A 16,655-nucleotide genomic window follows, 5' to 3' on the forward strand; every position below is an offset into this window, starting at 1 on the left:
GGGGTTTGTTGTGGGAGTTTGTTAGCAGTTGGAAATAGCCATTAAATGGTCCCTAAGGTGTGTAATTATGTACTGGGGGTTGCTCTGCTATCCACAGGGGAGGAGGAGGCATATGGAATTTAAGGGTATATCTTAATATGACATAATTCTTTCACATATGAATGATGGTTGATATTCCCACAGTAAGGACCAAGCATTTGGGATTTTGCTGTGTTACCACCATTGTGATAAAATAGGTGTGGTTTGAAGTGGGTGTGGTTTCAAAAAGGGGAGTGGTCAAAACTGGCTTCCATTAGCGGCCCTCCACCATGTATGCTAGAGAAATTCCGGCCCTCGGCACCATAGAAGTTGGACAGCACTGTCCTAGGTTGTGTGTGTTGGGTTTACTTGGATGGGTTGAACTTGATGGACTCTGGTCTTTTTTTCAACCCTATGTAACTATGTAAATGTCTTCATGTTGAACACCTCCAAAATTACCCTCAGTGCACATACCGCAAAATATTTGTCAATGCACTCATTAATATATATCCATATACTAACTAAAGGTGGCCATACATGGTGCGATCCACTCATTTGCCGATATCAGACTAATCTGATGGTTTGAATTAGAATGGAGGGTATATGGTATGTGAGGCTGAGGACCGCATCAACAAGTCAATTTGGTCCACAATCCAATGGGAAAATAAAACCTGCCTAATCAAGATCTGCCCAATTTTAGGCCAGATATCTCTTGAGTAGGTCCGTAGGGGGTGACCATACAGATAAGCTGCAAAAACAGTCTGAAGGGCCCGTACTGACAGTTGAAATCTACCTGTGTATGGGCCTTCTTTACCGCTGTGATCTAGAGATTACAATAGCCTTGGATATTAACTTATTCTTCAAAGCCAACCCCACCGCCTTAACAGTCTTTTCTCATAGTTTAATTCTGTCATCCCTCTTGCCAGTTTGGTTGCATGTCTCTGCACTCTTGCCAGCTCATTGATATGCTTTTTAAGGATTGAAGCCAAAAACTCCACTACAGGTATAAACTTTACTGCTCTCAAAATCCCTCAAATTCCACTAACAGTATAGGTTTACTCCCGGAAACCATACAATTTTTATAAAGTATACATTCTTACAATTCCCAAATGGGCAAATATGTAATTCTATTCCAAACTCCCTACTATGCTTTTCTTTTAAAACCTTTGGGCCCTGCAGATATCAGGCCGGCCCGCACATCACTAGTAAACAATGACAATAAGTCTAAGTCAGTGCTAGGTGTTTCAATACACACAGTTGGTACAATCTATTTGGAACAGGGATCAGAAACAAAAAGGGGAGGACAAGTGCATAGGTTAAGGGTGTGTTGCTGCAGAGGAATAATACATGATATTATTTCTCCTGTCATTAGGTACAAATATAAGACATCCTAAAAATGTATGCCAGGGGTCTACTGACCTGCTTTTTGTCATATTTAAAAAAAAGTATGGCTTATACGTGATAGGCACTCCTGAATCCACAACTTTATTTTAAAGCCAATTAGTGCCAATCTGTAGATAACTATACATTCCCCCCAATTTGAGCATGTGACAGTAGCAATATGATATGGAACAATATCATCAAAAGTCAATGAGGTATTGAAGTCTCAAATACTAACCCTACCTATGTCCAGTGTGAATCAGGACTCCTCCTTGACTGCCAGGTGCAAGTACTAAATGTAATACGTCTTGAAGGTTCCATTCTTGCCTATTAGCATGCACAGTGTTTGTTCCTATTGTTTTTCCACTCTTACATGACAGAAGGAGAGGAACCAATAGACTCAGTTCTTTAGGAGAGAATAACTAGGACCTTTTATTTCTAGGAAAAAAAAGATCTCATTCACAATATTAAAATATGAAATAGATATGTCTTAAATAAACTGAGAATATACATTCTGAATTAAAAAATGTAAATGGAGCACCTAAAACATCTGTTACTAAGCTGTAGCTAATAAGGTGTAATTAACCATACAGTTTCTTTCATCAAACAGCATGACAATTGAGCTGACCTTCTGTTCCTTCAGAATTGGGCTCTGAAAAGACACTGTAAGCAAATAGGGGCTTATGCGACACAAAAATCCTTTGTGTATATGCTAATGAATCTAATTACGTAACATTAAAGCTCATGGCACAACAGAGTGGAGGAGCCTGTCATTAATACTAATAGAAACTGCTTGTCACCTGAAGTGGATTTTGTCCAGAAACCGCACATAAATTTCAGCAAAAATTCACCTGCCATCATGGGTGACAGGTGGTTTCCATTAAAACTACTGGCAGGTCCTCACTAGAATCTGAGAACTTCTCTGGTGCTGTATTAAACATAAAGGGGGAGATTTATCAACGTTGCAGTTTGATTGTGTTCCATTATTCAAGTTTTTGCACCAAAAAAACATTAAATTATGTTTCAAAAATTCAAATGTCTGTTTTTTATTAATTGCAAAAAACACAAAACGTAAGTCCACCATCTAAAAGTTTGAGAGTTTCTATAGAAGTCAATGGTAATCGCCCTAGGCAAAGTCAAGTTATATTTTCAAATTTGAATTTTTCAAGTTTTTCAAGTTTGTAAAGTTGAAAAATGAATTAAATATTTTTTTCCTTATTAATAAACAAGCATTTGACGCATGAGTTTTTTTTATTTAGAAAAACACTTAAATTCACAAACTCGAAATTTGAAAAACCCATAAACTGCTAAATTAAATATGCAGAGTCCAATTTCTTGTAAAGTGGAATGCACACACTGAATAATACTGTTCATTACATCAATACATTTTACAGCAAGTGTTAAAAACAAGAATATAAAACCATGTTACAAAGGATACACATCAATCAATAAGTTTGTGTCATATGCAGATATAGCTCTTCTTAAATATGTACACACATCAACATCTCATAATCTTTGTGTTGTTTTACATAATCTATCTACATAGGCTGAAATGGCAATCTGGCTTCAATTTTTTAAAAATTTCATGTTAGACTAAGCACTTCCATTATTTACTACAAGTATCAAGTCATTTTGTGATACTCCTCCCTTGACACAGCAGATTTGTTGTCACTATTGGAACTGTCTACTTGCGGTGTCAAAGTTGCCTTGCATAAGGATTTATGCAAACACTTGTCACCTATGTATCATTCTATATAATAAATGGGCGGAATATATCTGCAAAACATCTGTACAAAATAACATTAGAACCAAAGAGTTTCAACATTCCCAGCAAGACATTATAACATTCAGCTGCAGACACACTGTACCCTGACATAACTACACAACTAAATCATTTAGGTCTCACACTGCCAGGGACAAAAACGGTTATGAATTTAGGATTTATACTCATTTATGCTCTCCTATATTGGTATAAGTAAATTATATTTTGTTGAATTATTAATGCTTATAGGGTGTGCTGTCTGAAAAATAAAAATTACTGTTTTTAGCCCTGTGCATGTCATCTAATATGTGGATAGTGAAAATGTAAATATATGTAATATTACAGTGATAGAACAGATAAAATATTAAGTGTTCAAACTCTGCATCACACACATTACAGTGTTCTGGATATCTTGTAGCTATATTCACAATACACGTATTTACTGAGTCCCCTATGCTGCTGCTCTGTGGGTGCCAGAAGAGATGGACTAGAAAGTGTGGGCTTATACACCAAGCTTATTGTTGCCAGAAGCATGTGTGGGAGTTGTACTAATAAAATCAGGATGCAGTTCAAATAAACTGCTGCAGCAAAGGTTTCTTAGTCTAATTTATTTTTTTTTTAAAAAATATCAGTTCCACAAATAAAAACGTTGTTACAAATCCTCAATTTCTACAAAATGGTTCTGCATTTGTATAATAATGGTTTCATTGCGTGTTGCCATTACAAACGCAAGAGGCAGCGCTCGGTGTATTCATCTTTCTATTACTTCGTATCCTCGAATGACCTCACCAACATTCCCTCCAACAAAATACTCTAAACATTTTAGCAGCTGGGAAAAAACGGTACTCCCTGACATTCAATAGATTTCATTTGTGCGTACAACGGGAGCTGTCGGTTGCCGCTGGGTATTCCCTACAGCATGCCGCCCCTAGCGGTCGCTTGCACAACTGCATGCTTCCTCGCCCCTGGCTCAAGCCATAAAATGGCATACTTCATTTAGCAAGGCTCTCAGAGCTTTCACTACGGCTCTACACTGGTAAAAAAAATATAAAGCCACAGGGCCCCTATACCGCTTAAGTCACAGGCTCTGCGCCTCCTATACTGCAATTTTATTCCTACGTTTGCACGGAAGCCGTCATGAGCAGCATGGTTACGTTAAATAGCCATCTCCACTTCCAACGGACTACATGTGGGCTCAGTACCTGTTAGCACAGAAAATCTAGACCCTAAACTATATATTAAACAGTCAAATATGGCTGGACGTAAGCACCCACAGTAAGGGGGTTTCTGTGCCTCCACTAAATCAATACAATGAAGATGGAGGCGGCTGCTACTAAACCATGCTGTTTGCTTATCGGGCAAATAACATTCTGGCGCACTTCGTAAGTGAGAGACACAGCCATCTCCCTCCTCCTCCTCCTCCTCGCATGCCTTTCTCAGACGCAGTGTCTCACTCAGCTCCACTGACCTTTCCTAACGCGGCCAGAATCTAAGACAGGTAAAAGGGTACACGGTGAGACAAGGAGGCGAGAGAGCGAGGGAGGAAAGGAAAAAAAAAAAAAAAAAAAAGCGCGCCTAGGATTTCCCGCCCAGCGCCCCTATTTCACCTCATACATATGCAAGTAGGCCTCGCTGCCATTGGAGACGGCTGGATATTGGAATCTAAATAGTGCTCCCTATTGGCTAGCGCAGCGCCACATAAATATGTAAATAAACCTTCCACTTACTAATGTTACAGAGTGCTGCTACATTTTCAGACACAGTGTAAGCCTACGCGTCTCGTTACTACTAGTAAAGAAGTGCGCATTGGAAACAAACTGCTCGCTGTGACGGTTACTGGACGTAACCGGCATTTTTAGTTTCTGGTGCAGTCACTAGGACTCTCCCGGTTTTATATGGTGACTGCGTTGGGTGGAATCGGTTTTCTTGTGCAAAAGGTGTTTCCCATCCTCCCTTGTTGTATTGGCGGAAGGATATTACTCGTGTTGCAGAACCAAAATATTGGGAGTTAAGAGGACGGTCTGTCAGATATTGAGTTCAGAACAGGAGAAGGCGGCGTGGCCACCGGTGCTTATCATTTACGCTAATCACATCTAACCCATTGGATTTATTTCGCCTGCTGAATTATTATTATTAGCACTTATCGTCGTTTTTGCAACGGGACGGATGTGTGGTTACGCGAGCTAATTTATTTGTGTTGTATTATTTATCGTGTTGGTCACGAGTGGATTCTCCCATCTCCATGGATGTGTCTGGGTGAGGCACACGCCGGTTAGTTTGTGTGCGTGTGGATTTTCTTTAATTAAAGCGACAACGAGACAACTACCGGCAAAGATACGTGAGGAGCGACTGTCTTCCCATCGGTGACACCATAATTAGACACTAATTGGAGACTGCGTTTTTTTTACCGAAGGATTCATTGAACATGCTGCTCTCTAAATTCGGATCACTGGCTCACATCTGCAACCCAAGCAACATGGAGCATCTGCCGGTGAAAATCCTTCAGCCAGGTACGGACTCGGGCTCTGCCGCTACTAAGCGCTAGAGATGTGTGTGCTGGGCAGTGAGGCTGCTGAGCTGTGGTACTAATCGCTGGCACGGTTTTGTCTTGCAGTGAAAGTGGAGAAGGAGCCATTCGAGAAGGTATACCAGGTTGGCTCGGTTCTGGGCAGCGGTGGTTTCGGGACCGTGTATTCAGGCAGCCGGATTGCAGATGGACTGCCGGTAAGGAACTGGGGGTCGCCCTAATATCAGTGAGGGATGTTGCCCTTAGATGTCGTTACTATGTTGCTAAGAATCGCTTTGTGTCTCCTCCCCAGGTCGCTGTGAAGCACGTAGCTAAGGAGAGAGTGACAGACTGGGGCACTCTGGTAAGTACCATACCGGCTAAGCATGTGCTCACAGCCTCCTCATTATTCCAAGGGATGGCAGAGCTGCCGCCCTCCAGCTGTTAGTATGATACAGAGCAGGCTTTCCCGCGACTTCATCCTTATTTTATTGCTTAACGTGCTCCTGTTCCTTTTCAGAACGGAGTGATGGTACCTTTGGAGATCGTGCTCCTGAAGAAGGTGGGCACCGGCTTCCGAGGGGTAATCAAGCTGCTGGACTGGTACGAGCGAGCCGACGGCTTCCTCATAGTTATGGAGAGACCGGAGCCGGTGAAAGATCTGTTTGATTACATAACGGAGAAGGGCGCGCTGGACGAGGACACAGCCCGGGGATTTTTCCGGCAGGTGTTGGAAGCGGTGCGGCATTGCTATAGCTGCGGGGTGGTGCACCGGGACATTAAGGACGAAAACCTGCTGGTGGATCTGAGGAACGGGGAACTAAAACTGATCGATTTTGGCTCCGGGGCGCTTCTCAAGGACACGGTGTACACGGATTTTGACGGTATGTAATAGATGGGCTGGGCTTTTTCACTAGAGGGGATGTTTCGGGCTGACCTTACATGAACCTGTCAGGCAGAGCCCAGTTTGATGTTATGCAGCCATGGCTAGAGGCGCGCTAGTGAATATTCATTGTACGATTTCCCGCAACCCAGGCCCCGCCCATGGCCGGTGTGTAGCGCTGTGGGCGATTCCCTCAAGTGACGCACTGCGAGTTTCCAACCTGCTGCCACGCCGCAATCGTTATAACAGAGTCTGTGTTTCTATTGTATCATTTGTATTAAGCCGTGGTACTTTAGCATCCCCTAGATAAACCAAACAGTAGGGGCTTTAGCCGTCTCTCCCTGTGACGTGCAAGTCTGATGCTGAGGGGAGACACCCATAAAAATAGTATGCGAAATGAGTGATGTTAATAAGCTGCGCTAGTAAGCTATATTATCCGTGCTGCTAGTTATAGGTTGGGGTGTATCGTTACTGGGCTGCTTTAAGTGAATATATTCCCAGGCGTGTCGCTCATAATGCCGGGAAAGCTGCAGAGGAGCTGATGGCGCTGAATGAGTTGGTGTGTGGGGGAGAGGGCTCTGCCTGTGGGTGGGGACTGCGGATAGACCGCCTCCCAGGCTGCCTCACTTCACATCTGTTTGTTGTGAAACACGAAGCTTCGGGGCACGTGACCATGCGCCTCACAGATTCCAGGTTTTGTTTGGTATCCAAGGAACAGAGAGCCTAGGGATCTGGCTGTTAGCATTTGCACACCGCTCGGGGAGGGGGAGGATCTAACAATGCCAGAGCTTATGCACAGGCCAGCGTGGGGAGATTGCTTTCCTTCCCCCTTTATACCCTCCTTTTGTGTCTATATTTGGAGTAGTGCTGCAGACGCCACGTGGTACTTGAAAGGGAGCAGCGCTAGTAAACAGCTGATGCATACAGTGTTGTTCATTGCTTCATTGGGGGAGGGGCAGTCTATTATGGTTACATACAGCTAGCTTTTGTTTGCTGACCTCGGGTGACCCGCAGTTTGAACCTTTTATTTCATCCTCTGCTTTCAGGAACCAGAGTCTATAGTCCACCAGAATGGGTCAGATACCACAGATATCATGGAAGATCAGCAACCGTTTGGTCTCTGGGCGTGCTTCTGTACGACATGGTTTGCGGAGATATTCCCTTTGAACAAGATGAAGAGATTGTCCGCGTCCGCTTATATTTCAGAAGAAGGATCTCTGCAGGTAATTTTTTTTTTTTTTTAATGACTTAACACTTTTTAGGCTCTGTTAAATTACTTAAATCGGTGTTGGTGATGACTTATTTGAATGGGAGTTGCCCTTTTTCGTTAAAGAAAATAACTATCCTTAAGTGTAGGATCACACCTTATGCCCATATAGTGTAAAGGGTACTTACAACCACAAGTGCAGTTGCAGGGCTGCTGAGATTGACCAGTCAGTTAGTTGCATTTGGTATTTCTGCCTTACTTCTGCACCCTGTTCCAAATTTAACATTTACACCTATTATTCCAGGGTTTCCAAAGGGGCCTGCTTCTACTATCCCAGCATTTTAATCGCACCTAAAGAATAGTGTTCAATTCAATCTCATGCCAAGCCACAAAATACACTTTTGTGTCTGGTGTATCCCCCCCCCCGCCCCTGGTGACCCCAATTCCACTGGAATTATGGTTGAGGATAGGCTATACATTACTGCCACTGCATTTGTGCCTAATTTTACTAAGCATTAATGATGCCACAGTACCCTTGTGTTCTTGTTCAGAATAAAAAGGCATACCCAGATGTTATTTTAAACAGTATATGTTGCCTCTTGAAAATGAAATACTTTTGTTTCTTTTGCAGAGTGCCAGCAACTTATCAAATGGTGCCTTTCCCTGAGGCCTTCTGATAGACCAACACTTGAGCAAATTTTTGACCATCCTTGGATGTGCAAATGTGACCTTGTGAAATCTGAAGATTGTGATTTAAGACTAAGGACAATTGACAATGATGCATCAAGCACAAGCTCAAGCAATGAGAGTCTGTAAAATTCAAGCAATATTGCATATAATGGGATTAAGCAGAAAACCAGTGCTGCTGCCAATATTACAAGGGGGGACTCAACTTTGCTGTTTTGGCTAGAACATTTTATACAGATCTACCTTACCACTTTCACCTTTTCACCCTTTATTTTTGTTTTGTTTTTTTTTGTTTTTTTACCTTTTTAAAGGCTCCTTCCTTGGAATGAGATTTATTTGGATATGCTGGTACTCCAGCACTGTCAGATTGACCTTATTTTACATAAAGAAGAAACAGTGACCTCTTGATTACATAGTATGCTGTTTGCTCTCATAGAGCCTGGACTAGATTTTATTTGCTTTGAGTGCCTTTTTTGAAAGCTGCTTCAGTGGGACTTTTTATGTCTTTATCATTTTGAAATTTTTTTTTTTTTTTTTTGAGCTGTTTTATGTCCAAAGATTATTTGTATAATTTTAGGGGCTTGCCTAACTTTTTAAATGTTAGATGGAACAGCTCCTGATGTTTCAGTTGTTCATGCTCACTTGAACAACTGGAAGTAATTACCGCTCTTATGTGGTGGAAATCCATAAACACTAATATTTTGACTTTTCTTTCCGACTCTCTAAAATAACCTTCATGTGACCTGTACAGAAATGTGAACATGAAAACTGTCTACATTTTCTTTTTTTATTTATTTTTATTTATTTCTTTTTCTTCTGGTAGTGATATAAAATCTGCATTTTCATCTTTACTATTGGGGGTTTAAGCCCTGTTCATTCTGTTAGCCTGAGAGTCTTAAAGTATGTATGGGCATGTTTAAATGCACAATCAATGCAATATTCAAGGACCTTTTCCATATCTGTATTTAAACTTGTATTATACTGTTATTTATTGCAATATTTAGGCAAGGATTTTCCTCACTATTTATTTTAATTTATTTGTCTAGAATATTTTCCAGCACTGTGCTTCACCTTTTGTTTCCCCACTCCATTCATCCTAAAAGTCCCTATCACTACTTCCCTTTCCACCCAGATAAAGGTAACTTTATTTCTGCATTCCATGGCTGTAGTTTTGTTTTTTTGTTTTTTTTTAAGATGGAAAAATTGTTGTAAAAAGTCTAATTTAAGGGATGACATTTTTTCCCCATTTTCCTTTGTCTGGTATGGTGCCAGGACTGTAACTTTGTTCTGTTTGACAATGATTTTAAATTATTGGCATTATACAGTCTCCATGCATTGGCTCTAAGAGGAAGAGTGGCAGAGTCACAATTAATTTATTTTAATAACTGTTTTTGTGATCAGGCTGCATTTATGCAGTTTGTATCATTTTGTTTTTCAATTTAACAGTATGAAATGTATGGAGATCATATTTTTTTATACAAGTATTTCAATTAAACTTTTTGTATATAAAACCTTGTTTCCCGTGTGTCCATTTAACCAATGAATTGCATGTTATATATGTTAATGAGTCACTTGTGACCCAAAATGTATACTCCTAAACTAATAGTGAAATATGTATTTACAAACAATCTGGATTTTGGTTCATAAGCAAAATCAGAGACTGAATTTGAGTCCCATGGGGGGGGCACTTAAAGTGGACCTTATCACCCAGACATGAAAAGCTGTATAATAAAAGTCCTTTTCAAATTAAACACGAAACCCAAATTCATTTTTATATTAACACATCCAAACCCATTATAAAGGCATTTAAAAATCCCAGCTGTCAATCATATATTGTTTGCCCCACCTCTATGCCTTAGGCATAGAGGCGGGGCAGACAATAACTTTAGCTTTCCATTCAGCACTACATAGATGTCACTGCACATCTCAAGATAATTTGGAGTTATGTCTTGGGGTGACAGGTCCCCTTTAATGCTGTTGCAGTGACAACCTATTAAGTTAAGCCAACCATAAATGTTGCAATAAAATTCTTATATATATATTTATATATATATATATATATATATATATATATATATATATTTTTTTTTTTTTTTTTTAATGGTACATATGGTGCCCTGACAAACAAAACTGAAATGTATGGCAAAAGCAGCATTTTAACTATACCATATAATTTTTTTTTTTTTTTTTTTAAACTGGGGGTTAATGTACTTCCTCCTTACCATTTGTCGGAACAAGATGCATACTGATTGTGGTACTGTCAAGTATAGATTTCTGAGAAATTTACTAACCCAGTGTTAGTAAATGATCCCTAGTATTTTCTAAGAATAGAATTTAGATGCAGACTGAGAAGGCCATGTTTTGAACACTGCAATTTCTTGCTAAGAGAAACTGTCATCACAATGCTGTGTTGACCATAGCACTATTGAGGCTGTACATACCATTAGTGAAACACATTATTCAGTGAAATACACAACCATTTATTGGCTCAGAATTTAAACACAAAATTCAAAAAAACAAAACATACTATACCAAATGGAAAGGTACATCCCAATGCCTCATGGCACCCTCTCTCCTTCTTAGCACGTTTCGCACACTAGGTGCTTCCTCTGATGAAGCACCTAGTGTGCGAAATGTGTTAGGAAGGAGAGAGGGTGCCATGTGACATTGGGATATACCTTTCCATTTGGTATAGTATATTTTGTGTTTAAATTCTGAGCCAATAAATGGTTGTGTATTTCATTGAATAATGTGTTTCACTAATGGTATGTTATTTCAGGACCTTTCAGTGAGATAAATCTTAAGTTTTCTTTCTCAATCTTATTAACTGTTATTGATTGTGACTTAGACTGTACATATCAAAACAGAGATCCAAGTTTCACATTAGTTCTGGGTCATATTACTAATGTATTTTTTTTTTTTTTTTTTTTTGAGTTGTCCAAGTTTTCCAAGAAAAACTTACAATCACTTCTCCCCCTTGCTGTTAACTTGATGAAGAGCTATATAACAAATGTCCTGTTGTTTGATCTAGAAACCATCCCTGCCTGCATGCTTGCTATTTATTTGGATTCCCTCTGAACATGAAATCGGTTGTGATTGTTTTGCCACCAAGAAAAAAAGTTGTAGTATTAACACCACATGCCATGACTCTAATGCTGTAGCTAACAAATTGGCTAAGCTGGACATTTGTACAGGTATGAGATCCCTTATTCTGAAACTCGTTATCCAGAAAGCTTCGAATTACGGAAAGCCTGTGTTCCATTGACTCCATTTTAATCAAATAATTCAGAATTTTAAAACTGATTTCCTTTTTCTCTGTAGTAAGAAAACAGTACCTTTTTAATTGATCCCAACTAAGATATAAATAATTCTTACTGGATGCAGAACAATCCTATTGGGTTTTATTGATTTTTTTTTTTTAGTAGAATTAAGGTATGGAGATCCAAATTACAGAAAGACCTCTTATCTGGAATACCCTTGGTCATGAGCGTTCTGGATAAGGGGTCCTATACCTGTACAGGCAAATTCTGTAGTTTAGTGGTTCTGTATACTCTTCTAAAATAACCTTCCTTTCTGTTGCATCATCGTGTTTCCCGTTACTTAAAAGGCTGGTTTAACTTTGAGTTAACTTTTAGTATGTTAGAGAAGGGCATAATTTTAACAACTTTTCAATTGGCCTTTTTTTTTTTAGAACTATAGTTTGCATTATTTGCATTCCTCTTCTCTTTCCATTTTTTAAATGGTGGTTCACTGACTGCAACATCCAAAAATGATTGGTTTTTGAAGCTACAATTTTATTGTTGTTGCTTTTCATTACTTGCCTTCATGTTCAGTCCTTGTCTTATCCATATTTCAGTCATATTCATACCACCGCCTGTTTGCTAGGGAAATTCGGACCCTAGCGGCAAGGCTACTGTTAAAATTCTAAACTTGAGTGCTGCTGAACAAATAGCTAAATAAGTAAAAAATCACAAATAAAAATGAAGATGAACTGCGCTTTTTCCAAGAATATCACTCTCTACACATTAAAGTTATTATCATCTTAGTTAGCAAATAAAGGTAAACACCTCTATTGTTTCATATTGAAAGTTTTGCCCTATAACCATTTAACACAATGAAATATCTTTATATATAAAAGTAGTACATTTTGCATATTCAGAGTCCCAAAGAATTTTCAATATAGTGCTGCAGCTCTTCAATTTTACAGGTGTGATTGCATGTCATGTTTAGTTTATTAGATAGAACAAGCAAGTGCTGTGTTCCAAATGATGCAGATCAGCAGACCACTTGCAAAACGTTATTACCAGTACTTGTTACTGAGAGCAGTTCTAAAACATATAGTCTAAACATATTCTTTATATACATGATAATACAAGTTAGTTTGAAGGCCCCATATACTTCAAGTGCAGAGATATTAAATATAGGATAGCTTTTTTTTTGGGGGGGGGGGGGGGGGGTAGATTTCAAACTTGGATAGATAAAACCCCCACAGATGTACAAAACCGAACCTCTAAAGCACCACTTCATGAATAAAAATAACAAGTTAAAGGCTAAATGCTTAATAAATTCCAATTTATTCCCCTTCAACATGTGTTTTGTAAATAGATATACGTCTCGGAATTACTAAGTATTCAAAGATTAACACACTGGAGTTATTGTAAATGCAGGATATAAACTGAATCTGACAAGTCTATATATGCCATAAACAATATCCCTACACCAACAAAGGCTGCACCTTTATTATTTGGTTTACATATACACATATGGTAGTTGTTAACCTTATGTAAAGCAGTCTTTGTTGGTGTAGGCATATTGTATAAAATATTTCCTTTCACTATCTTATTGCCACAGTTTTATTTTGATTCAACAAGAACAATTCCTTTATACATACAGAGCTACTGAAAATAGCTCTTAGAAAACAGGGGATCCAGGGACTGGTCCAGTAACCATCTTGGGAGCTGAATGGATTCCCCCCCTCCCCACTGAAGCAAACTGGAGAGGCTTCAGATGGGGTTTTTGCCCTCCTCTGAATTAGCTACCAGTTAGGCAGTTTAGACATAAAAGGTTGAACTCAACTGACACGTGTCTTTTTTAACGTACATTACTGTTACTATGCTTTATGTACATTTAGAATATTAAAAGGCAAACCCCCATAGTGTTAGTTATCTTTAGTATGTAAATTAAATATGTTTATCATTAAAGGAAAACTATACTCCCAGAATGAACACTTAACCAACAGATAGCTTGTATTATGTTAAGTAACCTATTAAAAATTCTCGCCAAACTGGAATATGTATCAGTAAATATGGCCCTTTTACATCCTTTCCCTTGATCCACCATTTAGTGATGAGCTGGGTGCTCCCTCAGAGATCACATGACCAGAAATAATGCAGCTCTAACTGTAAGGGCTCTGGCACACGGGGAGATTAGTTACTCGCGACAAATGCCTTGCGAGGCAACTTCGGCGATTTGCCAAAATCGCCTGTGCAGCATGTGCCATCCCACCGGCGACTTACATTTTCGTCGGGGAGATTAGTTGCTCGTGACAGACCCCTAACAGGAAGTAGTGTGGAAGCAAAAGGCAGAACTCTGTCCATTCGTTGGCTGATTGTGTGCTTTGGCTTGTTTGTGTGCACTGTGAATCCTATGATCCCAGGAGGCGGCCCTTAATTCTTAAAATTGCAATTCTCTATTTAGGAGTACCAAATAGCACATCCTAATAAAAAAGCAAATTTTTATGAAAATGGTTTATTTAGATGAAGCAGGGTTTTACATACGAGCTTGTTTATGCAATGTATTTTTAGAGAGACCTTCATTGGGGGTATAGTTTTCCTCTAACATCATCTTCACAAGACTAACCATATCCCTAAGAATTAGTCAATATTGTTTTCTAAGCAGAGCTAGGGAACTGAAATCCTTTACTAAACCTAGTAAATTTTATAATTTGCCCTTGAATGCAAAAAGTTGCCTCATAAAGCAGCCTCATATATGTCCCACATTTATAGGTCTTGAAAAAAATACACCAAATGGCCAAGATGTGATAAGGACATTAGATTTTGTTTTTTCAAATTATTAACTAAATGCATGGATTTTATGCTATAGCTTTAAGTACTGCAAATAGTTTAGAGATAAATTCCCCTTGAGATTTTTTTTTTCAAAGTTTTTTAGATAACATAATTTTCTTCTCATACAATCATCAATAAATGGAAAAAATGTTGGACCTTAGTGTGACAAGAACACATGCTGATTGTGATAGGGATGCTGCTTTACCACAGGTTAAATGGAACATTTCAGCTGTTTGCCTTCTGACACTATTACAGGCATGTGCACATGACTAAAGCTGACTCATATTGCTAGAAATCAAAGGCACCTCTAGAGAAGCATATGACAGATTCATTTTCTGGTTACCCCTTGCTTTTTTCCCTTATCAAAATAGCACTGACAAGCTTTAAATCTGAGGTAATAAAATCACATGTAAAACTTTTATTTTACTTATTCTTAAAATCCACCTAATATGGTATATGAAAAATGCAAATCCATCATAAAACTCTACAGTTCTGGTGATGAGCAAGCCAATGATTCACGACTAAGTGATACTTTATAGTTATCATTCATTTTTGCATAGAGCATGTCTAAGAATGTAGAAAATAAAGACATGTAATGGTTATTATTGCTAAATATTTCACCCCATTGCTATATGTGTAAATGGCTGTAGTGCTGCAATAAAGTACCATAAAACAATATTATTTCATTCACTGCACCTTTCTTGAACTGTGACCATCAGCAGCTAAGGAAGCAGCTCTAACTGCAACAAACTGCCAGAGGGAAATTCACCAATACAACCACACATTTGCTTTAGATGAACAAAATCATTTGGTAATTGAAAAGAAAACATGGCAGTTTGTGTAAATCTTGAATGTGCTTAAGTGAACAGATGTCCCTCCAGAGATAAAATGAAGACTAATACCTGTTAGATTTCTTAAACCCTCCTGGAATGGCAATGTAAACAAATACATCTGGGAAATATATTCTATTTCATAGAAAAAAGGAATTTGTAACTTAGCTCTGTTTTTATTTTTAATCCAGTGGTGTCAGTCACATGCGTGGCCCTCTAGCTGTTGTGAATTAAAATACATATTGTATTACTGACTGAGTATGCTGGGGGCAATATTTCATTACAACTAAAGAGCTGCATAGAGAAATATTACTGGGTTTTATTGTAAGTCATGCTCACAGATACACAACTACTGACCTGTAGTCAGTGTAGTCAGTTTCTAGTTTAAATGCTGTAGCGATAACAATAACAATATTATTGTTGATTTGTTCTGATTCATTTGATTAGCAGTGCATCTTCTTTGGGGAAGAAAATACTAAAATATTGTTATTGCTGATGAGAAATTGCCTGGTAACACACTGTATCATTGTTTGTATTTACATAGAATAATACATTGGAAGTGTCCTCTGTGATGTTCTGTATAAAGGACAGTGATAATATGGCCAGAAGGTCCCTATACTAATAATATTAAATTCTGCGTTTTTAAATGGATTTACTTTCACTATTTAGGTGTTTGTAGTACTTTCCATGTATATTTTAAGAAAGGCTGGGGACCCAGCTTAAACGTCTGTCTAAGTAAACCACATTTTGATTACCTAATCTCCCCGAGTTGCCATGACCCGCCATCCCGCCGGCGAACATGTAAGTCGCCAGCGGGATGGCACACGCGGCGCGATTTCGGGAACAGAGAGTTTTGTCGCGGGCGACTAATCTCCCCCGTGTGCCAGAGCCCTTAAGGTAGAGAGGCAGGCTGGGAAGGTGGGCAGTAACCAGGAAGTGAGAGGTATAGAATGAGGAGGGAGCAGAGAAAGGAAATGGAACTGTACAATGAATAAAGTTGGATCTCCACTGCAGGCTGAACGTGTAAGCATACACAGACATAACAACTGGCGACGAGGAAAAGGAAATTAAACCCTGCAAAGTGAGTACTGCGATATAAAATATAACTAGGTCTTTATATAAGGAACTAAGTTACTAAGAGCTCCTGTCCAAAGTCACATCAGCCACAAAATATCATCAATGCTGCATATAGTTCAGCAATATTCAGCATTTTTGTATATCAGCTACATCAAAATATAAGCAGTTTCACCTTTCCCAACTGAAACCCATCACCAATCCATGATGACTTTGTATTCGTCACATCTATAAAACAACCTG

General features: G+C 38.9%; 1 protein-coding gene across 1 annotated transcript; it reads left to right on the top strand.

Annotated features, from left to right (window-relative positions):
• The first annotated feature begins 4,888 nt into the window (after positions 1–4,888).
• pim3 (Pim-3 proto-oncogene, serine/threonine kinase) lies at positions 4,889–9,954 on the top strand. The gene is made up of 6 exons (XM_002932184.4): positions 4,889–5,670; positions 5,775–5,884; positions 5,980–6,030; positions 6,187–6,550; positions 7,596–7,772; positions 8,388–9,954. The coding sequence occupies exons 1-6, from the start codon at positions 5,586–5,588 to the stop codon at positions 8,570–8,572; spliced, it is 972 nt and encodes a 323-aa protein (XP_002932230.2). The 5' UTR covers positions 4,889–5,585; the 3' UTR covers positions 8,573–9,954.
• The last annotated feature ends 6,701 nt before the right edge of the window (positions 9,955–16,655 follow it).

The sequence above is a fragment of the Xenopus tropicalis genome, chromosome 3 (genome assembly GCF_000004195.4).
Source record: "Xenopus tropicalis strain Nigerian chromosome 3, UCB_Xtro_10.0, whole genome shotgun sequence".
NCBI lineage: Eukaryota > Metazoa > Chordata > Amphibia > Anura > Pipidae > Xenopus > Xenopus tropicalis.

Excerpts from the sequence above, each read along its gene's own strand:
- pim3 (XM_002932184.4), top strand. The coding sequence starts at position 5,586 with ATGCTGCTCTCTAAATTCGGATCACTGGCTCACATCTGCAACCCAAGC. Across the intron at positions 5,885-5,979 it reads GGATTGCAGATGGACTGCCG|GTCGCTGTGAAGCACGTAGC; the intron begins GTAAGGAACTGG and ends TCTCCTCCCCAG. Across the intron at positions 6,551-7,595 it reads GGTGTACACGGATTTTGACG|GAACCAGAGTCTATAGTCCA; the intron begins GTATGTAATAGA and ends CTCTGCTTTCAG.